Below are 25357 nucleotides of genomic sequence, written 5' to 3'. Positions count from 1 at the left end.
ATAGAGGCATTCATGAAATTTATCTACCTGCTGTGACCCAGTCCATCCACGCTTACTTGCCTAACGCAGCAAAAATAAGTCCCAGTCCTCTTTGCTGTCATACAGTGAAGCCATCTACAAGAAAGGACAGAGCAGACTGTACTTCTTGAGGAAGCTAAGGTCCTTCAAGGTTTGCAACAAGATGTTGCAGATCTTCTACAAGTCTGTTGTTGAGAGCGTCATTTCCTCTGGCGTCATCTGTTGGGGCAGCAGCATCAGAACCAGGGACCTAAAAAGACTCAACAACCTGATAAGGAAGGCTGGTTCTGTTCTGGGGACGACTGTGGAACCTCTGGAGACAATAATGCAAAGAAGGATTTTGCGTAAAATCAAGAGAATTATGGACAACCCTGAACATCCTCTCCATGAGACTGTTATCGGAAAACAGAGTGTCTTCAGTCGAAGGCTTCTTCAGTTTGGATGCAAAACGGACCGCTACAGGAAATCTTTCCTGCCCACAGCCATCAGCATCTATAATAACTCCTTGATTTAATTGAGTTACATCAACATTTAATTTCCCTCTGGGATAAATAAAGTATTTTTGAATTGAATTGAATTGAATAAGTTGCAAGCTTGGAGACCTCAGAGGGAAGTTGCTGCACCCTGTCATGGTGATTAACATTGTAGCCATAACTATCATGGGAAACTGTGGGCTGATGCAGAACGCTGAGGTATTTGTTCCTCTCTGCGACGTGCAGCTGTGTTGTGTATGGCTGGTGCATATGAAGGACCTGAATTGTGTGACCTCTGTCGAATTACCTCTAATTCTGCTGCAAATGATGGATTTGTCTGGATGCTGCGTTGTTCTGTCATTTCTTGAGGAGTTGAAGGTGGAATGACCACAGCAGTAATAACATTTTCAGCCCGGGTGGTGGCCCAGGATCCGAGGGCGCTTCTGCAGCTCCCAACATTTCTTTGTTCTCATGCGTTATGTGTTTCTTTTTTAATTTCTTTATTTTCTACCCAGAAGCATATTTGTAACTACTTCTCTTAGGTTGTGATAAAAAAAAGTCCTTTCTTGAAATGGTCTTATTTTAAGTTTAATTGTGTGCCGTTTTTTTAGTGTAGTCAAATCTTCTCTCGCCTCATCATTATCAACAGTGCAGGTTTACCCGGCATCTTGCCAACTTCTGCGCACTCGCCATAGTGCTAGCCTTATTTTGTAGCATCACATTTGTTGCCGCTAGATGCTAAAATATTATATTTTTCTCTTTTTTTACTACTTTAAATCTCCTTTACTTGAACTTTCTGTTTTATTTTAATCATCTACCTTGGATTTCTGGAGGGATTAATCTGAGGTGAGGAGGATGTATTTACTGGTCTTGAATCCCGACTGGAAAATCCCACTTCCTGATACCTGTTGTTAGCTTTGCTAACAGGAGGTGTTTGGATGTCTGTGAGCAGTGTGAAGATCACTCTGACAAGGAATATAATGTTTATCTTCTTTCTTTCTACACTTACAATCTGCGGGACAATTACACACTGTTGCACGCTGTAGTGCCAGTGCCAAAGTTATGTCCACACCAGATCCAGCGAGCGATTCCCCCAGAACAGCGTACCCCCGGACCAAAGAGCAACCAAACTATAAAGTTCCACTTACAAAGTAATGTTGCATTAACAAGTCAGTGTTTTTGCTACACTATTTAAACATGACCGACAAATCAAACAACCAAGCAACATGAACATTGAAATATTAGGTGTACTGTTATTATAAAGAAACATGTCATGTACTACAATATATTACAAAAAAATTAAATAATAAATTACTGCAACAAATCCCTTTGGAAGAAATAAAATATTTTTTCATTTTAATTTTCATTTCATTTCAAACATGCTATCCTGAGTACAGTGTCTGTTTCTTGGGTTGGTTTTCAAAGTGCTTCATTCATCTCACAGTGGACCTCTCAAGACATTATAATTCTATTTTGACAGATTGGTTGTCCCTCCAGGTCCCACTGTACCCTAACTTTAGTCATTTGGCCAAGAAAAATTTGAAAAGGAAATTACACCCTTACAAAAATGAGACATTCTTCTTCTAATTTGTTCCTTTTAATTTTTATATTGGTCAAAGTTAACGGACATTAGAAAAGTAAAGTTTTTTTCTTTCTCTTTTTTTCAAATTTTACTAGTATGGTGTACAACATAGGTGAATTAGTTTATTAATTCCGTACGCAGATAACAGCTTCTCACAGAAAAACATTTTTGTCATCTTAACCTCCTCCTGTAACAATGCCCAATCTTTAATAAAAAACAAAAAGTTTTAAGAAGGCATTTGAAACTGAAAAAAAATTCAAAGACAAATGACAGTTCAGTTCAAATCAGTTTTATTCATACAGCACCAGTTCACAACAAAAGTAATCTGAAGGCATTTTTAAGACTGTCCAATTTAATGTAATCATAATCCAATTCAATAAAATTGAACTAAGTCGAAATTGCTCCAAGACACACAATTCTAAACAAACCAACGCATTGCATCAAAACTTCTCTTCAATTCAAAGAAAAAACCCTTTTAACAGGAAGCAACCTCCATCAGAACCAGAACCAGGAAGGGCGCCCATCTGCCTCGACCAGCTGGGAATTGAGAAGACAGAAAAGAGGGGACAAGAACATAAAGCCGGAGTTATAGTTGACGCGTCTGTCACGGCGGTGGCGGACCGTGACGTCAAAATGACGTATCAGGCCTGGCGCTTCCCTTGAAAAGACGACGCAGCGCGGTGTCGTGCACCAGTCGATTTTTGTAACTTGGCGGCGCCAACAAAGACAGACCGGATGGACCGATGTGAGACCAGACTCAGTCAGGAGGTGCGTTTGTACAGGCAGCTATACGAAACTGCAGTGAAGCAGCACAGGGAGCACGTAAACTCCCCAAACTGGTGGACAGAGATGGGCAGAACTTTGGGGAAAGAGGGAGAGCTCTGTAAGAATGTGTGGAAGAAGCTACGGGACAGATACGTGAAGGCAAAGAAGAGGGCAGAGACTCCAAGTGGTGATGTTGGGGGCTTCAAACCTTCACCTCTATTAACTGAATTAAAAAATTAAAATGATCCGAATACTGCAGCAGTCAGGGCTGGACTGACAGTCTGACATTCCGGGCATTTTCACGGTGGGCCGACGCCCCTCGAGGGCCGGTGATGTCGTTTTTTATTTGTTTTTTTTTATTTAATGTAAAAAAAAAAAAAAAAAAAGTGACCGGCGGGCAGCCCACGATTTCATGTTGACGGCCTCGGCTCACACATGGGGGGTAAAATTCTTATTTTATCGGCCGTGACGGTAATTGCAACACAAAATGCGGCCATTGGTAGAACTTCTCGAAGGACAATGGGCTAGTCCAATGAAATCTCTCAGCACCTCTTTGGCCCGCCCCTCCCCTCACCGTTGACACAGGTCATCAATCCTACCATTTGAGCTGAACGGACTAGGAGAGAACAGTCAAAAACCGAAATGGACAAACAACAGAAACGAAAGGGTGGTGCACAGAAGCTGCGAGATAAAAGGCTAAAAAGCCTACAAGCAGCAAAATGTGCGAAGCTTACTGACATGTTTGCAAGTGCTTCCACCACGACCACAGCACCGGGTGCAGGGCCATCAAGTCCAGGGCCAGGGCCGTCAACATCCTCAGCAGTAGTGTGTGTGTGTGTGTGTGTGTGTCTGTGCGTGCGCGTTTCTGTCACAGAGATCATTCAGTCTTTATTTTCAACTAATGCTATGAGTAGATTTACTTTATTTGAAGGTGTAAAAGTGACATGCGCCTGTCATTAGCATTACAGTACTTAAACCATCATTGATGAGATTACTTGTGTGATCCTACATTACTTTCTGTGAAAAATGCAATTAAATCCTAACACAAATGTATTCATTTAAATAAATCTCCTCACCTTACAATAGCAGTTTTTTCATTAAATCGCTCTTCTCTGCCACTCTGTCAATCACTGTGTCAGTATCAAGGGACACAAGAACATCTTTCTCGGTGGCCATCAACATAAAGGCTTCCAGTTTGCTGGCAGAAAGGCAACTCCTCAGTCTGTGTTTGATGTAGCGGAGGGTTGAAAATGACCGAGGCAGGAATATTAATTTCGTATTTCTCTGGTTACCTACCAATCCATTTCAGCAAAGCAATGTTTCACTAATATTACATGGGCAACTGTAACCTGTAACACCTGCAAACAATATAGTTATCACAAGCTAAAATAACACTGAACACTTTGGTGTCTACATGAGAGTGTCATAAACATTAATGACACACTTTGTCATGTTCTATGTGAATTTTGCCTGTATTTGTGTTGCCTTTTCTCCCCCTACTGGCGTTTAAGAGTAGTTCATTACTTTGTTTATTTACGCTTTTATTTGGAAAGGGTAAATTTGGTCACATGACACTGTGCAGAGTCTGATCAGGAAGAGCTTAGTTTCTACATGCCATGCGGCCTGCTTGCAGCTCCTGCTATTGTCTCCTTTCCTCCTACTTTTGTGCCTTGGAAAACTATCGCTTGTGAGTTGAGTTTACATTTTCAGTTAATCTTGTTGTTACACAGATTCCTGGAGTGTATTGTTACATAAATGTTTGGTTTGTTTATATGTAAATTCTGCTACTGCTAAATTAACAGTTATTAACAGTTTGTATTGTCATCTTCTGTGAATATATTGTTATTTTAGTAACAATCCAGTAATTGGTAATTATCTTTGTATCATTTCAGTTTTACAAGATAAAATATTGTTCATGAGAATGAAGACAACAGTAAAGGCCATTCAACTTTACTCCAGCCTCTGAGTTCTCTTGGATCTTGTTCGCTATCTGTCAATTTGTGTACAGACACACACACTGAGGACAGAATAGTAAAAAAGCGTTGTCACAACAGGCACGACAGCTTGGAAAGCAAGGTACTGTGCAAGCTCAACGCCTTTCTCTCAAAAGTCTCCATATCTCCTCTTCTCATACATCATTGGAGAAGCTCAATTTATGATGTCACATGCTAGTGAAGTTGGACAGGGTCAATCACCCGACAAAAATCATGGTGTTACAGAGAAGAACGCAGCACCCAAAGCAAAATCACAGAGTTCTATCTCCTCCACCTCATCTAATTCTTCCTCTGCGAGCAGGGCAGCAACCAGAGCCCGTGCTAAAGCTGAAGCCGCACGTGCAAGTGCCCCTTTCGTTCAACGCGAAGCTGAATTAAAGTTAGCAGAGGCTCGTCTAGCCGCTGAGTTGAAGGTGGAAGAGGCCCGTCTAACTGCAGATGTGAAAGTCAAAGAGGCACGCATAATGGCTGAGTTATCCACTTTAAAACATGAGAAGGAGGTAGCTGTAGCCTTGGCAGAAGCTGAAGTCCTCGAAGCAGCAGCAGAGGCAGGTGAGAGAGAGGGCAGTGCGAGTCACCGCGATTCAGTTCACGTCGCCATGCAGCGCACCCGCGACTATGTCGAACAGCACTCCAAGCTACATCTCAGTGATGCAGGGACTCCAGAACTTCAAACATATACACCATCCTTGTTGCCACTTATCAAATCTGATGTCCTAACAGATAAAAAAGAGCGCATCCCTAACATTGACAGCGGTGCTTCTCATGTCTTACTTAAGAGTGATGTTCCTGCAGCAAATCAGCCTGAGAGGGCAACGCCGGTGGTTCGCCAACGCACCACGACGGACAACGACAACCACAAGGCACAGCAACCCAAAAGGCAAACGTCAGCAATTCATCACCAGCCCCCTGCTAACCCTCCCTTCGCAGAGCCAGATGCTTTCTCTTTCAACAAAGTTTCATTTCAGCCGCATACTGATGATAGGACTGGTATGAGTGATATCACAAGGTACTTGGTGCGTCGCGAGCTTGTGAACTCTGGTCTAGTCAAGTTCAGTGATCGCCCAGAAAGTTACTGGGCGTGGAAATCTTCATTTCACAATGCCATAGATGGACTTAACTTAAGCGCAAGCGAGGAACTTGACCTCTTAACAAAGTGGTTGGGAAATCAGTCTTCAGAGCACGTCAGAAGGATCCGTTCTGTGCACGTCGCTAACCCCGCTGTAGGCTTAAGGATGGCCTGGGATCGCTTAGAGGAGTGTTACGGCTCCCCTGAAGTAATCGAAAGAGCTCTTTTTGAAAGGATAGAGAGCTTTCCTAGAATCGGTCCCAAGGACGCTTTGAAGCTCAGGGAGCTGGGAGACCTATTAAGGGAGTTAGAGTCTGCTAAGTCTGAGGGCTACTTACCTGGTCTCTCATACCTGGATACCGCCAGGGGAGTCAACCCTATCGTGGGAAAGTTACCATACGGTCTGCAAGAGAGGTGGCTAGCTCATGGTTCTCTGTACAAAGAGCAGCACAATGTATCTTTTCCTCCATTTGCTTTCTTCACAGACTTCATATGTAAAGAAGCACGCAGAAGAAACGACCCTAGCTTCACACTCTCAACCTTCCCCATGGTTTCATCAAACAGTTCCCACAGATTCTCCACAGACCCACCGAAGCCTGAACGAGTGGAAAGGAGGTCAGGATACATCAAAAGTCATGTGTCTGCTCACAAAACTGAAGTGGCATACCAACAGTCAGCTTCTCAGTCAGACAGTTTGAGCAGCAAGCCGAGCGACATCGATAGGCAATGTCCCATCCATAAAAAACCCCATCCTCTAAAAAAAGTGCAGAGGTTTTCGAAGCAAGCCACTTGGAGAGCGCAAGGCCTTTCTTAAAGAGAACAGCATCTGCTTTAGGTGTTGCTCTTCTACTGCTCACTTTGCAAAGAACTGTGAAGTGGCCTTGAAGTGCAAAGAATGTGAGAGTGATGGCCACATCGCTGCACTACACCCTGGACCTGCTCCATGGGACATTAGAGACCCCTCCTTAGAGCATGGCGGGGAGGGTGAAGGAGTGGCACCTCAGTCAGCAGTCACATCCAGGTGCACAGAAGTTTGCGACAGAGGTGAGGAACCTAGATCTTGTTCTAAGATCTGCCTAGTGAGAGTCTACCCCAATGCACACAAAGACAAAGCCATTAAAGTTTATGCTATTTTAGACGATCAAAGTAACAAGTCATTAGCTAGGTCCGAATTCTTCAACCTCTTCCAAATCAAAGGGTTAGAGTCGCCATATACACTACGTACGTGTGCAGGTACTACTGAGACATCTGGGAGAAGAGCTACAGGGTTTGTGGTGGAGTCATTGGATGAAACGACAAGGGTGATGCTTCCCACACTCATCGAGTGTAATCACATGCCAGACGATCGGTCGGAGATCCCGACTCCTGCAGCTGCGCAGCACCATGCTCACCTGAAGTCCATAGCTTATAAGATCCCACATCTAGATCCAGAGGCTCAGATATTACTTCTCCTAGGACCCGACATCCTCCAGGTTCATAAGGTCAGAGAGCATCATAGCGGTCCTCCCAACGCCCCCTACGCTCAGAGACTAGACCTTGGCTGGGTTGTCGTTGTCTGCTTGGGCTCGGCCCACAAGCCCCAGGCTGTCACTTCCTTTCGGACCAACGTGCTTGAAAACGGGCGTCCGTCCCTCCTTTCTCCATGCCCTAAGCACCTGAAAGTGAAAGAAAAGTTCAGCACCACAGTCTTTGATGACTGTAGCCTCGGCAGCTCAATCTTTGAAAGAACCAAGGATGATGATAAGGTGGGTCTCTCCATCGAAGACAAGCTTTTCCTGCAGCTCATGGATAAAGAGATGTTCATGGACAACACCAATAGCTTGGTGGCACCTCTTCCATTCCGATCCCCTCGGCAACAGCTCCCAAACAACCGAGAGCAGGCTCTCAGTCGCCTTACTTCTCTTCGACGCACGCTGGAAAGAAAGCCTGAAATGAAAACTCACTTTCTGAACTTTATGCAAACGATCTTTGATCACGACCAGGCAGAGTTAGCTCCTCCACAGAGGGAGAAGAGCGATGGTATCTTCCCATCTTTGGTGTATACCACCCTCGTAAGCCAACTCAAATCAGAGTTGTTTTTGACTCCAGTGCCCAGTATCGTGGTGTTTCATTGAATGACGTGCTACTTACTGGCCCGGATTTGAACAATAGCTTACTTGGCGTCTTGCTGCGTTTCCGAAGAGAGCCTGTAGCTGTGATAGCGGACATCGAACAGATGTTTCATAGCTTCATAGTCAGAGAAGACCATCGAGATTTTCTCCGGTTCCTTTGGTTCAAGGACAACGAACCCAGCAATGAGATTGTCGAGTACAGGATGAAAGTCCACGTATTCGGCAATAGCCCATCACCGGCGGTAGCCATCTACGGTCTTCGTCGTGCGGCATTACATGGAGCAAGCGAATACGGCACGGATGCCAAACACTTTGTAGAGCGACACTTCTATGTCGATGACGGCCTCAAGTCCCTCTCATCAGCGGCTGAGGCCATCGACCTGCTCAAAAGAACACAAGAGTTGCTTGCTGTCTCGAACTTGCGGCTCCATAAGATAGCATCAAACGCCTCTGAAGTCTTGGAAGCCTTCCTTCCAGAGGACCATGCAAAGGGTCTTCAGAATCTGGATTTTGATGACAACTCAGATCACATCCAACGTAGCTTAGGGCTTAGCTGGGATCTCAAACATGACCTCTTTACTTTCAGAGTGGCTGCTACAGAGAAACCCTTCACTCGTAGAGGTGTTCCAGCCACTGTGAACAGTCTTTTCGACCCTCTCGGACTCGTTGCACCAGTCGCCATTCAGGGGAAGTTCATACTGCGTGAACTTACCAGCGGTGAGATCCTTGACTGGGACAGTCCACTTTCAGATGAAAAGGAAGCTGAATGGAGAGTGTGGAAAAACTCCTTACAAAGTCTGAGTGACTTCAGGATCCCGAGAGCTTACACTCCTACTACCCTTACCACAGCCCGCAGAAAGGAACTGCACATCTTCTCTGACACCTCGGTGAAGGCCATCGCTGCTGTAGCTTACCTGAAGGTCGTCGACAGCGATGGAAAGTGTCATATAGGTTTTGTCCTAGGAAAAGCGAAACTAGCTCCTGCAGCTGCCCACACTGTCCCGAGGCTGGAGCTGGGTGCAGCTGTATTAGCGGTAGAGATGGCGGAGTTAGTGGAGAGTGAGTTAGACATCAGTGTAGATTCATTGCAGTTCTACACAGACAGCAAGGTTGTCTTAGGATACATATATAACCAAACCAGACGTTTTTATATGTATGTTTCCAACAGAGTACAGCGGATCAGAAAGTCCACCAAACCAGAGCAGTGGCACTATGTCCATACCACTCAGAATCCAGCAGATCACGCCACTCGATCTGTATCCGCAGTTGAGCTTGCTAACACGACTTGGATCACTGGGCCTCCTTTCCTGTCCCTGCCTGAAGGAGTGTCCACTTCAGAAGAGGAGTCATATGACCTTGTCGCTCCAGATCTCGACACCGAGGTGCGTTCTCATGCTACCATGCTCTCTGTTCCTCCAGCCAACCTGGGGTCTCATCGTTTTGAGCGATTCTCATCTTGGAAGTCTTTGGTGAGAGCCATAGCATTCCTGACACACGTCACTCAGTCTCACGGGAGCTCCGCTATGGTCAAACACAAAGACTGTAATGGCTGGCATCTATGCAAAGGGCCTCATACGGCAGAAGAGCTGCTCAAAGCAGGAACTCTCATCATCAAGTGTGTGCAAAGAGAGACCTACGACAGAGAGTTCTCTTGTCTAGCTGCCGGGAAGAACATCTCAAAAGATAGCCCTCTAGGAAAGCTGAATATCTATGTGGACGAAGATGGACTTCTAAGAATAGGAGGTAGGCTCAACCAGTCGGCACGCGACGCAAGAGAAAAACTGCCTCTTGTCATCCCAGGCCGCAGCCATATTGCAACGCTGCTCGTGAGGCATTATCACGAAAAGGTCAAACACCAAGGTCGTGTTTTTACTGAAGGATCTGTCCGCTCAGCAGGGTTCTGGATTGTTGGGGCCAAGAAATGCATCAACGGTATCCTTCACAAATGCGTCACATGTAACAAGCTTCGAGGGAGAGCTGCTGAGCAGAAGATGGCAGATCTGCCCCCCGATCGCCTGAGTACAGAGCCATCCTTCACCTATGTGGGTCTCGACGTGTTCGGCCCTTGGACTATTACAACAAGACGCACCCGAGGAGGTCAAGCTAACAGCAAAAGGTGGGCCGTACTTTTCACGTGCATGAGCACACGTGCCGTGCACATAGAGTTGGTCGAGGCAATGGACACCTCAAGTTTCATTAACGCCTTGCGTCGCTTCTTTGCTCTGCGGGGACCCGCTAAGCAAATCCGTTCCTTTACAGGCGCCTGCAAGGAATTGCATGTACTCCTCACAGATCCCGATGAACCCAATGTTAGAAGGTATTTGAGTGAAGAAAGTTGCACTTGGGTTTTCAATCCTCCCCATTCTTCCCACATGGGGGGAGTTTGGGAGCGAATGATTGGCATCTCCAGACGGATATTGAACTCCATGCTCATGCAAACCAGCCCTTCACGCCTTACTCATGAGGTGTTGTCAACCTTTATGGCAGAGGTCACGGCGATCATTAATGCCAGGCCGCTTGTGCCTATCTCTTCAGACCCAGACTCACCTTTTCTTTTGACCCCTGCTTCACTCCTGACACAGAAGGTGTCTACTTACCCTCCTCCTCCGGGAACCTTTGACAGCAAAGATCTCCACCGCCAGCAGTGGAGACAGGTCCAACATCTAGCCAATACCTTTTGGAACAGATGGAGACGCGAATCCTTACCAACACTTCAAAGTCGTAGTAAGTGGCAGGACGTGCGTCCTAATCTGAAGATAGGTGACTTGGTTCTTCTTAAGGATAGCGAGGCGAAGAGGAACGAGTGGCCGATGGCTCTGGTCACGAAAACTTTCCCTGGCCAAGATGGAAAGGTCAGGAAGATTGAACTCAAGGTCACGAGGTCTGGGTCAGCTAAGACTTTCTTGAGACCCATCTCTGAGACGATTCTTCTCAAGAGTGCGGAAGACACAGAGTGAATTTAGCTTCTCTGTTAACACATGCTCGGGTTATTAAGATAGTGGTATTTGGATAATACCAGACGGGGAGTGTCATGTTCTATGTGAATTTTGCCTGTATTTGTGTTGCCTTTTCTCCCCCTACTGGCGTTTAAGAGTAGTTCATTACTTTGTTTATTTACGCTTTTATTTGGAAAGGGTAAATTTGGTCACATGACACTGTGCAGAGTCTGATCAGGAAGAGCTTAGTTTCTACATGCCATGCGGCCTGCTTGCAGCTCCTGCTATTGTCTCCTTTCCTCCTACTTTTGTGCCTTGGAAAACTATCGCTTGTGAGTTGAGTTTACATTTTCAGTTAATCTTGTTGTTACACAGATTCCTGGAGTGTATTGTTACATAAATGTTTGGTTTGTTTATATGTAAATTCTGCTACTGCTAAATTAACAGTTATTAACAGTTTGTATTGTCATCTTCTGTGAATATATTGTTATTTTAGTAACAATCCAGTAATTGGTAATTATCTTTGTATCATTTCAGTTTTACAAGATAAAATATTGTTCATGAGAATGAAGACAACAGTAAAGGCCATTCAACTTTACTCCAGCCTCTGAGTTCTCTTGGATCTTGTTCGCTATCTGTCAATTTGTGTACAGACACACACACTGAGGACAGAATACACTTAATATCTACGACTGATGTCATTGGGTATTTGCAATATCTGTAGTCAACTTTACATAAGCCTACAAAATCGAATGGCACGAGATACGTTATAGCCTTGCCTACATTAATGATTGAAATATTCATGGTGGGCCGCCATGGCCAAAAATGCCCGGGCCATTTTTTGGTCCCAGTCCAGCCCTGGCAGCAGTATCATTAATTACAGTATTCTTGTTCTTGACAGAGGCATTGTTTTCTTCTCCACTTTCATGGTTGTAGAGTGGCGGTAACCTTAACGTAGCAGTGCCACCTCTGTGATGGAGAAAATTGCAACTACTGGCGCATCGACTTGCGCCACTATATATTGCGGGCACGAAATCGTGACGTCATGAACACCGCTCGCGCTAGCAGACGCGGTAACCATGCTAGAGCCTTAACACCACGCCAGGGAGAGAGAGCAGAGGGAGGAGAGGTGCATCATGGGAGCTCCCCAGCAGTCTGGGCCTATAGCAGCTCAACTGTGGGATGTTTCAGGGTCACCTGAGCCATATCTAACTTTAAAGGGACACTTTGTAATTTCTTCCCCCATCTAGTGGTGCAATTTTATTTTGCAAAGTCGAATGAATTTGCTCTCTAGCGCCTCGCATTTTCAAATGTGCGTTGCAACTTCTTGAACTACGGCAGGCGGTATGTGTCAAGATTCAAGAAGCTATGGCTATGGCCATATGGCTATGGCCACTTCTTTGTGGTGAGGACGGCTGAAAAGATCATTGGAGCTACTCTCCCTTCCGTCTCAGACATCTACACCACACGCTGCATCCGCAAGGCAACCAGGATTCTTAAAGACCCCACCCACCCCTCACATAGACTTTTCTCACCCCTCCCATCTGGCAGAAGGTACCGCAGCATACGGTCTGTCACCACCAGACTACAAAACAGCTTCTTCCCCCAGGCCATACGACTCCTCAACGCTCAGGGACTGATCTGATCACCTCTGTTGTCCCAGCTGTCCTTTATTGTTGCTGTTTGTTGCACTGAAAACTTCTCGAGAAACGTTATTTCATTGCACTGTTTACTGTGTATATGGCTGGAATGACAATAAACCCTCTTGAATCTTGAATCTTCAGACTCAAGGTCCATACAAACAAAAAGACATCAAGACACACAGTACAAAGGATTACATAACACACATACAACAACACTATAAATACAGATGACAGATAACATGTCAGATAACATAAGTGAGTAAGTAACTAAGGCTACATTTACACTGCAAGTCTTGAAGCCCAGATCTGATTTTTTGCCTAAATCCGTTTTTTTTTTTTTTAACGTGTGTTTACACGTACTTTAATAATGTGACTCATATCTGATTCACGCGATTACACTTGCCTATCACCTGAAACATGGCGCATGCCTACTTAAATGTTTACCAAACTCTACTGCTGAGGCAAAGGGACGACGTTGACATAGGTGTGATGCTAGTGTTGCGGTACATGAGAAGTTCGCCCAACATTGGCAGGATTTTAAGGCAGAGAAGGAGGAAAAGGGCCAATATTGCATCCTGTGCACACGCTGCAATTATTGCCTCCTAAGCTGTTCAGAGGAGTGTCTGGGTGCGAGACCGATCCCAGGACTGATGGGAGAATGTTGTGGCGGGCTTTGATGAAGAGCAGTGGGTCAGCAATTTTAGAATGAGCCGACAAACTTTTGATATGCTGTGCGAGAGTTTGTCCCCATTCTTCTCCTACCAAGACACCACATTTCGTCGGGCGATTCCACTGAAAATGCGTGTCGTGTCTCTCTTTGGTGGCTCGCAACAGGTGCAGGCTATCGCACATTGGCTCACCTATTTGGCATTAGCAACGCATCAGTGGGCCTGATTGTAAACAACTTCTGCCAAGTCGTGCGAGACGAGCTGTGGCATCGGTACATACAGCTTCCACGAGCTGATGAGCTACAGACCGTCCTCCGAGGTTGACGTGTGAAACACAATGTGTAAGAATATCCGATCTGCCTGTTCACACGGCGGTCGCATTGTCACATATCCGATTCGTATCTGATAAATTTCCACATATGAAGGAGGCCTGTATCCGATCTCAAAATATCCGAATGCATGCGTCCTTGTCCTATTTACATGGTCAAAAAACATATCCAATCTGTGTCACATGAGAGCAAAAAATCGGAATTGGGTAACATTTAACTGACAGTGTAAATGTAGCCTAAGAGTTACCGGAAGTGACGTCGACGCAGCGGTAGCGTTAGCAGCAGTGTGTAGTTGCTATCTGGAAAGTGAGAAGTAAAAACGGCAGAAGTTTGGTAACAATCAATGCATTATTATTGGGATAATTTATGAGATAAAATATATTTACCATTAGCACCAGTAATAAGCCATTCGGCGGACGTGACGTCAAAATGACGTCATTTCCGCTTGCAGGCCTGGCGTTGGGGAAAACGCGATTCGAATTGCTTTATGTCCCTCTCGGCACTTCGTCGTTTTTCATAGACCGGAAGGACATGGCAGCCTCCATAGAGCTCGGCCGCTCTATGTAGATACAGACAAGTTATTCTTCACTCAGGAGGATAATTGAGATTTTTGACAGAGATCATTTTACACCAATGAGGACTAATTTATGAATGAATATGTTGATTTGAGCTAATAAATGACTTAATTTATTACATAGTGTCCCTTTAAGCTTTATCAAAAAGGAAAGTTTTAAGCCTGATCTTAAAGGTAGAGAGGGTGTCTGCTTCCCGGACATTTACTGGCAGCTGCTTCCACAGAGAGGGGCCTGATAACTGAAGGCTCTGCCTCCCAAACTGGCAGCTGGTTCCACAGAGAGGGGCCTGATAACTGAAGGCTCTGCCTCCCAAACTGGCAGCTGCTTCCACAGAGAGGGGCCTGATAACTGAAGGCTTTGCCTCCCAAACTGGCAGCTGCTTCCACAGAGAGGGGCCTGATAACTGATGGCTCTGCCTCCCAAACTGGCAGCTGGTTCCACAGAGAGGGGCCTGATAACTGAAGGCTCTGCCTCCCAAACTGGCAGCTGGTTCCACAGAGAGGGGCCTGATAACTGAAGGCTTTGCCTCCCAAACTGGCAGCTGGTTCCACAGAGAGGGGCCTGATAACTGAAGGCTCTGCCTCCCAAACTGGCAGCTGGTTCCACAGAGAGGGGCCTGATAACTGAAGGCTCTGCCTCCCAAACTGGCAGCTGGTTCCACAGAGAGGGGCCTGATAACTGAAGGCTCTGCCTCCCAAACTGGCAGCTGGTTCCACAGAGAGGGGCCTGATAACTGAAGGCTCTGCCTCCCATTCTACTTTTAGAAACTCTGGGAACCTCAAGTAAACCTGTAGTTTGGGAACAAAGTGCTCTGTTAGGAAAATATCTTACAATGAGATATTTAAGATATGATGGAGCTCGGTCATTAAGAGCTTTATATGTGAGAAAATGTTTTTTCTAATTATGTTCTTTATTTAACAGGGAGTCAATGAAGATAAGCTAATCTGTTGAAATGTTGTAAACATGTATTTCTGAGGACAAAAAAAAAATTAAAAAAAGAATATTGGTCCTATACAACTAGGGGTTTTCTGAAATGTTATTTTATCAACAGTTGTTTTGACCTCAGTAAATGGCCTTAATTTATCTTGTTATAACATCTTGTGCTTTTTTGTTTATGTGTGTCAACAGGTTTGACCTCTCAGACAAAGATAACTTCTTTGACAGCAAAACCAGGAGTTCAATGGTAAGTCCAACAAAAAAATCTATTCTTGACTGCTTTTCTAACACACCAACTATGTATTTAACAGAAGTCAAAGTAAGTAAACTCCATGTAATTATTAGTATTTGTGTATGATTTGGTCCTGTAATATTTTTAAAACTTCATCGAAGTCAAACCAAACAAGCTACAGTAACTGTTAAAAGTTCACACATAATTTTCAATTTCCCTGAGGAAACCTCCCAAAGGGATTAATTTTTGTTAGTGCCGAACCGGACCGGGGGACAGAGAGAGAGGGAGAGCAAAGAAGAACAAAAAAAAGGAACAGAAATAGGAAGAAACAATCAGAGAAGACAATGAAAAATCAGACAACCAGCTGCTACACCTGTAAAAACAAAACTGAAGACAATCCACGGCTTTTGTGGGGAATCCAGCCTTAGAGGCACCAGGAGCACCTGGAAGCAGACAAGCAGAGAACAAACACAGAAAAAAGCACAAGCAGCAGCAATCACATAATACAACTGTGGATACAGATGACCTTAAACCACAGGACAACACAACACCTGCTTAACGAGCATGCTACTGGGCTAATGTGTGTGTGTGTGTGTGTGTGTGTGTGCATGAACATGCAATACACATAGCTGGTCTCACATACCATGCATACACCCAGAAGACTGCAGAGGAAGCCTCCAGACAGAGCCCCTACAACCATAGGGCAGAGGCCCAGGAACCAGGGTCGACAGCCCACTGGCCCCGCCAGGCCCCCGCCACCCAGACATGGGCCGTGTGCTGTAAACACATCTAACTTAAACTGTTTAAGCCGAAAAGGAAAAAAAAAAAAAGAGGGAAGCTTCTTGTGCGCTTCCCATAAAGGCCCGGTACTTAATATAGATTCTACACCTAAAGGCTGATTTATGGTCGCCTACAGAGAGCCTTCTCCGTCAACAGAGACCCTCCCGGAGACGCTCTCCAGCCCTAGCATGCGCCAAAATTACTATCTATCCGTCGAAGCGACGGAGACCGCAAGGGTTGTGATTGGTCGGCTAACAACATCATTTCCGGAAACACTTTTCCGGTTTAGCACCTTCCTCTCAGAAGATCAACACCGCCATCTTTGAAAGAGTTTACTGTGTGCCGGTCAACATTTGGTCAAAATTATTTCCATCCATCCATCCATCCATTTTCTATACCACTGAATCCGTCGGTCGGGTCGCGGGGGGGCTGGAGCCTATCCCAGCAGTCAATGGGCGAGAGGCGGGGTACACCCTGGACAGGCCACCAGTCCATCACAGGGCTCAAAATTATTTGCATTTCAAAATCAATAAGCTCCAACTCCAACAACAGTCTTTTTCTCTCGCTCGCTATCGTTCACTGTGAGGAGTGGAACGGAGCCGGAAGGTAAACAATCAATCAACGACTTTCACGATAGACGTCACAAGATTGGGTCGTCTAACGTAGCGCCGCCTACTGATCGGGAGGTGAACTGCCTTGGGTATCCGACAGCCCGACTGAGAAATTCGAAAGGACGAGAGCTGACGGATAGCGACGGAGAAGCATACTTAAGTGTATCAGCTTACCATGGTAAGCCTGGTCCAACTGGACCCATATTTAATCACAGTAGCGCACGGATGACACGTTCTCGTTGTCTGGCTTGCTGCGGAGCGTGCGATGTGCCCGGTCTGGCAGTGAAGTTGAAGTAAGCTGTAGTGTCTAAAAGATCAGCCACAAAGCGTGTCATAAGCTTATTTGCGCTCCGCTTTTACTCTCATAATACGTAGGTTGCAACGACGAGATCTGGCTTTCAGGTCCTCACAGCGATCTTTCAAAGCTGCCAGCTCCTTTTTCATGGTTCAGATGTCAGCCTCCACAGTATGGATAGAGTCTGAATGGGCCGCAGTCGCGGTCTCCAGTTCTGCAACACGTCCCTTGATGTCAATTATTTTGGATCTTTCCCAGTGCGTTTTGTAGTTCTTGAAGTTTGTCCGTGTGCAACTTCAAAGTAGTTGCCAATGTGGCCATTAGTTCTCCTCGTAATTCGCTAATAGCAGTGAGCACTGCGTGTGTTAGCTTCCTGGGGGTCAGAATGGGGGCTTCGGTGTTTAGGAATTTTGCTGAAAAATGACTGTCCCTGGTTAGAAAGTTAGAAAGCTCTTGGTCTGATGTAAAACCAGCGCTGAAATTATGGCTTTCTGTACCAAATTTGAGGGTCCAGTCAGAGCTCGGCTCATCGCGTCCTTACATGGCTCTGCCCAAACCGGAAGTTGGAGGGATTATAAATCCCATCTGGCCTTGGAACAACTTGGGATCCCCTACTGGACCTGTTTCCTACGCGACCCAACCTCAGATAAGCGGAAGATAATTGATGGATGGATAATTGGATGGCAACATTCTCATTTCCCTTTGAGATTATTTAAGTATTTCTTAAATTAAATTTAGATTTAATTTCCTTTACCTCATAACAATTACCAACAAGGTCAAGGAAAAGAGGAGCTCGTTGACAGCCGGTTAAATCATAGTGTTTTAATAGATTTTGTCCTTGAAGGCATATTCAAGTGCAATTGTTTTAGATTGATTGAGCTTCACGACTTAAAAGTAGCAGTGTACTGTCGCAGGACTGTGCCTGATCAAATTTGGGCCTCCAGCAAAAGTTTTGTTGTGAGAGATGTTTTCACTTAAAAATTTAACCTCAACCTGAATAAAACATAACAGCCAGATCCTTGTAAGGGCTGCTGTGTGAGGTTTACAGCTCAGTAATTTTCTGGTTTCTGCCTTAATGCCAGTCTTGCTGATACGTTTTACCCTGTTCACTCAGAAAATGCAAAAGAGAAATGAATCCTTCTCTGCTATCTTAACACCCATTAGATATTCAATCAAAGTTAACTTAGTTCTCTTTATAGAGCACCAAATCACAACAAATGTCATCACACGGAACTTCAATTATACAGTCTAATTCATACCAATTATAATTCAATTATTTGAAATCCAATTATAATCCAAAAAAATCTAAGTAACTGAAATCTAATTTTGTCTTCAGTATTGTTCCACAATGTAGAAAACCTATGGGGACATGTAGTTGTCTAAACATTTGATTGGTATTGTATGTCAACAATTCCTATCAAAAGTTTGTGTTGGTCTTTTCATATTGAATGCATCAGATTATTCAGATATGATTACAAATTAATACTTGAACATATTTTTCTCAGCAATGTGGTGATGACTACTGTTTGTGATCCTCTTATAGGTATTTGAAATACTAAAAAGAACAAAGTGCAAGGCTAAGTACAACATGGGTAAGTCAGAATCTGTTTCTCTGCTTCTGCTTGTTCTTTCAGTCAATCTCAGACATACAGATCAGCACCTCAGCTTTATATAACATGTGTAACTATCATTTTCAGTTTTGTTTATGAAATAGACATGCCAATTATTTCTAACTGAAATGTTGGATGAAAAATTTAGCGAACAAGAAAATCAATCTTTACCTCTGTTTATTCTTTTGGTTGCTTTGGTTGCTTATTCCAATCCAATTTTATTTATAAAGCACTTTACAACAAGATCAGTTCACCAAAGTGCTGTACAAAAAGAAATAAAATAAAAATAAAAACAAAGAAATTTAAAAGAATAAAATACAAGAATAAATTAAAAGGCACAAAACAGCAATATAATTTAAATTCTTAAATTCTTCTAATCAGCCAGCTCAACACTTAGACACTTAATCTAATTTCATTTCTACCACATTAAGGATCCTTACATTTTCCTGTGCAACTGAAATATTAAAGATAAATTAGCCTGCTCAGTAAAATAATCTATATTTACACAGTGGGCTGTCTTCAATGAAGGACATAATAGAGAGTACTTCTTCATGAAGCTTAGGTTCCTTCAATGTCTTCACCATGACATGGAGGAGAGTTCAATCTGCTTTGCAGCATCTGTTTGTTGGGGCCAGAGACTCAAAGAAACTGAACAAATGATAAAGAAGGCTGGTTCTGTGCTAGGAACTACTTTGGAGCCGATTGTAAAAGGAAGAATGCAGGACAAGTTAATGAATATAAGGGATAACATTAAATACACTGTTTTGAAACAACAGAGACTGTTCAGTAAGAGGCTTCTTCAGGTCCATAGCAACACAGAATGATACAAAAATGACACGATGACAAATAAAAAGAACAACAACAACAAAAAAAACAACACACTGCAACTAAATTATTTGTCTTTTCGATGAATAATGTGTTTTCTTCTTTTAATTTTTTGTTTCATTTTCTGAAAATAACTTCAAAGTACATGGTAAAGAACAATGGAGACTTTTAAAGTAGCAGGTCACCCTATTCATATAAACTAGGGTTGTCAATCGATTAAATTATTTAATCGTGTCTAATTCATAGATTGCCCATAGTTAACTCATGATTCATCACAAAATATATATTTTAATATGTTCTAAATGCACCTCGAATATATATTTTTTAATACTCTTATCAACATGGCAGCAGGGCCGGACAGAGATTGGGTTTTGGCAACGTACTCAGAGAATGATATCAGGAAGTATGAGAGGATAAATTCAGGTCGTTGGGAATTCTGTGGGAACTCCCACATTGACAGTAACGGCAGATAATTTTGGTCCTAACGAGAGAACCATCTGGCAGGGTTTTGAAGATGAACTTGCCGTTCAAAAACCCTTTTCTTTATCTAATTTAGCTTGCCATCCACAAGATTAGGCTAAATCCCTTCCTGATTTGTCAAAGTACGGAGTGGACCAATGGTCATATTTATAGAATGGGGATGGAGTGGAGGTTCACTTTTAAGTTCACTGTTGCTTGTAAAAGAAATTCTGCCAGTCTTTTCTCAGATTCAGGTCACTATGTACATATGTTAATGACACATTGGGCCTCATGCAACGACCACTCGCATGAACAGATTTGTTCTTAAGTCATGCGTACGAGTGATTTAAGAGAACTTGCGCATTCACAAATTTTTTCATATTTTAAGTTTTCTTTCAGGTACGAACAGAATTTACAAGTGCTCCAACTTCCTGACAGACAGACCACAAGCTGTGCGTGTAGGCAAACATGTCTCACGCACCCTCACCCTCAGCACTGGAGCACCCCAGGGCTGTGTCTTGAGCCCTCTGCTGTACTCACTGTACACCTCTGACTGCGTCGCCACTTCCAGCTCCACCACCATCATTAAGTTTGCTGACGACACTGTTGTGGTAGGCCTGATCTCAGACAACAACGAGAGGGCCTACCTGGAGGAGATTGAACACCTGGAGAACTGGTGCCAGGACAACAATCTCCGCTTCAACGTCAGCAAGACAAAGGAGCTGATTGTGGACTACAGCAGAAAGCAGAAGAGGAGCTACCACCCTGTTCTCATCAACGGTACGGCAGTGGACAGAGTAGACAAGTACCTTGGAGTTCACATCTCACAGGACCTTTCATGGATTTGCCACATCAACGCAGCCGCAAAGAAGGCCCGTCAGCGTCTCTACCACCTCAGACGTCTAAGGGACTTCAGACTGCCCTCCAAGGTGCTGCAGAACTTCTACTCCTGCACCATCGAAAGCATCCTCACGGGGAACATCACAACCTGGTTCGGGAACAGCACCAAGCAGGACAGGCAGGCTCTCCAGAGAGTGGTACGATCGGCTGAACGTATCACCCTGACCAAGCTTCCTGACCTGCAGACTATCTACAGTAAGCGGTGCTGGACCAGAGCCAGGAAGATCGTGAAGGACCTCAGTCACCCCAACAACAGACTCTTCTCCTTGCTACTCTCTGGGAAACGCTTTCGCACCCTGAAGGCGAACATAGAGAGAATGAGGAGGAGCTTTTTCCCACAAGCTGTCCGTGCCCTGAATGAGAACAGAGACTAGTCCACCACCTCACTCACACACACAACCGGACTGCATTTTTTGCACATTCAAAAACAAACTGCATTTTTTTGCACACTTTTGCACATATCCCGGACTCTAACCTGTGCATTTTCTTTTGCACATTTTGGCGCATACCCCGGACTTTAACCTGTGCACATACGTATATTTACGTTACTTTACTTTATTTTGCACTCTATTTTATTCTATATGTATATATTTTTAATCTTATTTTGTACTTTAATCTTGCTTATATATTTTATATATTTTATTTGATATTCTACTATTCTAATTTAGGAATTTTTAATTTTACTTTAACTTTCCATTAATGTTACTTTGCTACCTAGTTTATATTTTGTATTTTGTGGACGGCGGTCAAGGTCATTTCACTGCATGTTGTACCGTGTATAACAATGCATGTGACAAATAAAACTTTGAATTTTGAATCTTGAATCCAGACCTGTCGTAAGAGTCACGTAAAATAGTCCGCTGTTATTCTTCTTAAACAAAATTCTAACTTCTGCTTCCAACCCCAAAAAATTCTTTGAAACTTTCTCGTCCCTCCTCCAACCCCCACCCCCATTTCCCTCCTCCTCCCTTCTCCTTGACGATTTTGCCGACTTCTTTGACAAGAAGGTTAATGATATCCGATCTTCCTTCCCCCACCCCCCAGCTGTCCACACCACCCACACCTGTCGCTCTCCCACCCCTCCCTCTTTACCACCTTCTCTCCCCTCTCTGCAGATGAGGTCCTTCATCGTGTAACATCCAGCCGCCCCACCACATGTTCCCTTGACCCAGTCCCTTCCCCTCTCCTTCATTCTGCTGCACCTGATCCTCTTCCTTACCTGACCCACCTCATTAACACATCTTTGACATCAGGCTCTTTTCCTTCTGCTTTCAAGACTGCCAGAGTCACTCCTCTTCTAAAGAAACCAGCTCTTGATCCTTCAGAGATCAAGAACTACGTCCTTCGTCTTTAAACAACTGTCCTCTTACCTCCACCAGAACAACCTCTTGGATCCCTACCAGTCAGGGTTCAAGGTGGGCCACTCAACTGAGACGGCCCTCCTAGCAGTAACTGAGTCACTCCAAACTGCTCGAGCTAACTCTCTCTCCTCTGTCTTGATTCTCCTGGACCTGTCTGCAGCATTTGACACAGTGAACCACCACATCCTTCTCTCTACCTGGAGGGAATGGGGGTTTCTGGCTCTGCACTCTCCATGTTCTCATCCTACCTGACAGGTCGCTCCTACCAGGTCACACTGAGAGGGTCTGTGTCGAAGCCACGTAGGCTCACCACTGGGGTTCCCCAAGGTTCGGTCCTGGGTCCTCTTCTTTTCTCCCTCTACACATCATCTCTTTGTTCTATCATCCACTCCCATAACTTTTCCTACCACTGCTATGCAGACGACACCCAGCTGATTCTGTCTTTTCCCCCTTCTGACACCCAAGTGGAAGCACGCATTGCTGCGTGCCTGGAAGACATCTCGGGGTGGATGTTGATGCACCGCCTTAAGCTCAACCTGGACAAGACTGAGCTGGTGTTTCTCCCGGGGAAGGGCTGCCCACACCGAGACCTGGATATCACCATGGATGACTCCGTGGTGACATCAACCCGGACCGCGAGGAATCTGTGTGTGACCCTGGACGACCAACTGTCGTTCTCGCCAAACATGGCATCAGCGACCTGTTCCTGCCGATTCCTCCTCTACAACATCCGGAGGATTCGCCCCTTCCTCACCAAGGCAGGAGGTGCTCATCCAGGCTCTGGTCATCTCCCGCCTGGACTACTGCAACTCCCTCCTTGCTGGCGCCCCGGCTTCTGCCATCAGACCTCTGGAGCTTGTTCAGAAAGCTGCTGCTCGTCTGGTGTTCAACCTCCCCAAGTTCTCCCACACCACTCCCCTTCTCCGCTCTCTACACAGACCATGGTCCAGCCCCCGCCCGACCACTTGGCTCAGCGGCCACCATGCGGCTTGCTGCTCCGTCACTCAGCGATCCCTACGCACGATCGACATGGTCACGGCTTTTCTCTGTTCTGGCCCCCGATGGTGGAACGATCTCCTGACAGCTGAGTCGCTGCCCATCTTTGGCCGCAGGCTGAAAACCCATCTCTTCAGGAAACACTACCCAGATCCACCCTCTTAGGACATCACCTGTTTCGTTCCAGCTTCCTTCGCACTTATTTGTTTCCTAAATTGTCTTTGTTTCCTAAATTGTCTTTCTTTCCCATTTGTCTAGGTACCTAACTTATTACTCTAGAACTAGTTATGCTCTTAGCTGTTTGGTTTTGGAAGGAAATGCACTTATGATTTTCTTGTGACCTGAAGTTCTTTTGCCTACCGATGTTGAACAGACTTATTGTAAGTCGCTTTGGATAAAAGGATCTGCAACATGACCGTAATGTAATGTAATGTAGTTCGAATCAAGTTTGCTTGACTAATGGATTGTATATTTAATTACTTTGAAGCAATCATAAATAAATATAAACATTATACCCCATAATTATGCTGACAGTATTCTGTTTGACCTAAATTATGCATTAATTGAAAGTTAATTTGACTCTGTATATACCAAGGTCAATGGGAAGTGTAACTAGCGGCTGACTTCCTACTTTTGGATGCCTTAGCGTCAGGCTCTTGGAAGAGAGCGTGTGTTCCGAGACCGTGTAGATATCCTTGCGGAGACAGACGAATGGCTGACATCGTGATTTAGATTGCCATGGACTGTACTGCTGCAAATATGCAGCTTGCTAGAGCCACAACTCCAGAGAGAAACATGCCGATCAAACCCAGTTCCACCACACATCCAGGTCCTCACCACCCTTGGATCTTTGGCCACTGGAACCTTTCAGAGGGAGATTGGAGACAGATCGGGGGTGTCCCAGTCCTCTGTGAGTCATGCGCTCCCCTTGGTCATCAAAACTCTCATCAGTTTATCACCCATGGTACATCAGATTCCCATACACCGCTGTCCAACAAGTACAAATTAAGAGGGACTTTCATGCCGTTGTTGGACTGCCAATCATAATCAATAGGCTCAATTTATGTGAGCAATAGACTGCACACATTAACGCATGAAAGCACCCGTGCTGTTGTGGAGCGCACTGAGCTGAAGGCCAGGTGGGGGTGTCTCGATACAGCGGGGGGCAAACTGCTCTATAGCCCAGAGAAGGCTTCGTTTTGCACAATGTTGCTTTGAACGAGGGTCTCCTACAACCTGAACCAGCCCAGGAAGAAGGTGTGGTGCCAGAAGTCCCCCCTCATGGACCGCCCCATCAAATTGCCATCATGATGAGGCAACAACTGATTGCACAGCTTTAGTTGCAGTCATCGAGCGCCTGGCCATGGAGAGACATTTTAGTTTGTTTTTTTTAAGCCATTTTCATATCTAACCATTTCTTCTTTATTTCGGTGACATTACGAACTACAGGTGACACGGAATTAACAGCACTCGTAATTGCTTCCCATTTCTTCGCTTTAGCAGGTCCTGTAATTCCACTGCTGACTCTGCTAAAAATGACAGATTTTCCTTTCTGGATCTCTGAAAGCAGAACTTCAGTCTCAGAGCCCCTAAAGTTGTTCTTTTTGCGCCTTGATGCCATTCTCATGACTCAACACTCAACACTTCCTGGCACAGGAGAGAGGAAGCACAGCCTTATATGGTATTATTTTGGGCGTGAAGTTTGCAAATCTACTATCCTCGTGCACGTGCACTTAAATACGCACGAGTGGCATTCATCATTTACGCAGGTCGTTTACACACTTTTTCCAAAGTTAAGAGCGTTTGTTGAATCTGACGTGGCGTGTTCGTACGAGACCTTACGAAAAAAGTGAGAGAAATTTAGAATAAACATACGAAAATGTTCTTGCATGAGGCCCATTGTTCTTTAAAAAGAATAGTTTGACTGTTTCACCTTTTCTTATACCCAATGGATGAATACTTAAAATCAAAATGCTCCTAAATAACATTTGCATTTCAAACAACAACAAAGGCAACAAATCTTGGATACTGATTAATCTTAAACTAACTCAAATTAAGGGCTTAAATTGCACATCCAATGCTCTTGTGCACACCATGCTAGAACGTCCAATATTGACCAAGCTGAGCACATAACTCTACTGACATAGATCTTCTTGTAAAATTTGGAAGGGTTTTTGGAGCTGTGGGCA

General features: G+C 44.6%; 1 protein-coding gene across 2 annotated transcripts in view; it reads left to right on the top strand.

The window, feature by feature from the left end:
- ano1b (anoctamin 1, calcium activated chloride channel b) overlaps positions 1–25357 on the top strand; it is a 226703-nt gene that overhangs the window by 91538 nt on the left and 109808 nt on the right. For both annotated transcript variants that reach the window (XM_075469194.1, XM_075469193.1), the window contains exons 5-6: positions 15292–15346; positions 18561–18609. In XM_075469194.1, coding sequence (XP_075325309.1) covers positions 15292–15346; positions 18561–18609 — 104 coding nt within the window. The remainder of the gene's footprint in view (positions 1–15291; positions 15347–18560; positions 18610–25357) is intronic.

The sequence above is a fragment of the Odontesthes bonariensis genome, chromosome 7 (assembly GCF_027942865.1).
Source record: "Odontesthes bonariensis isolate fOdoBon6 chromosome 7, fOdoBon6.hap1, whole genome shotgun sequence".
Lineage (NCBI taxonomy): Eukaryota > Metazoa > Chordata > Actinopteri > Atheriniformes > Atherinopsidae > Odontesthes > Odontesthes bonariensis.
Note: the sequence above shows the minus strand (reverse complement) of the source record. Positions and strands in the feature narration are given on the sequence as shown.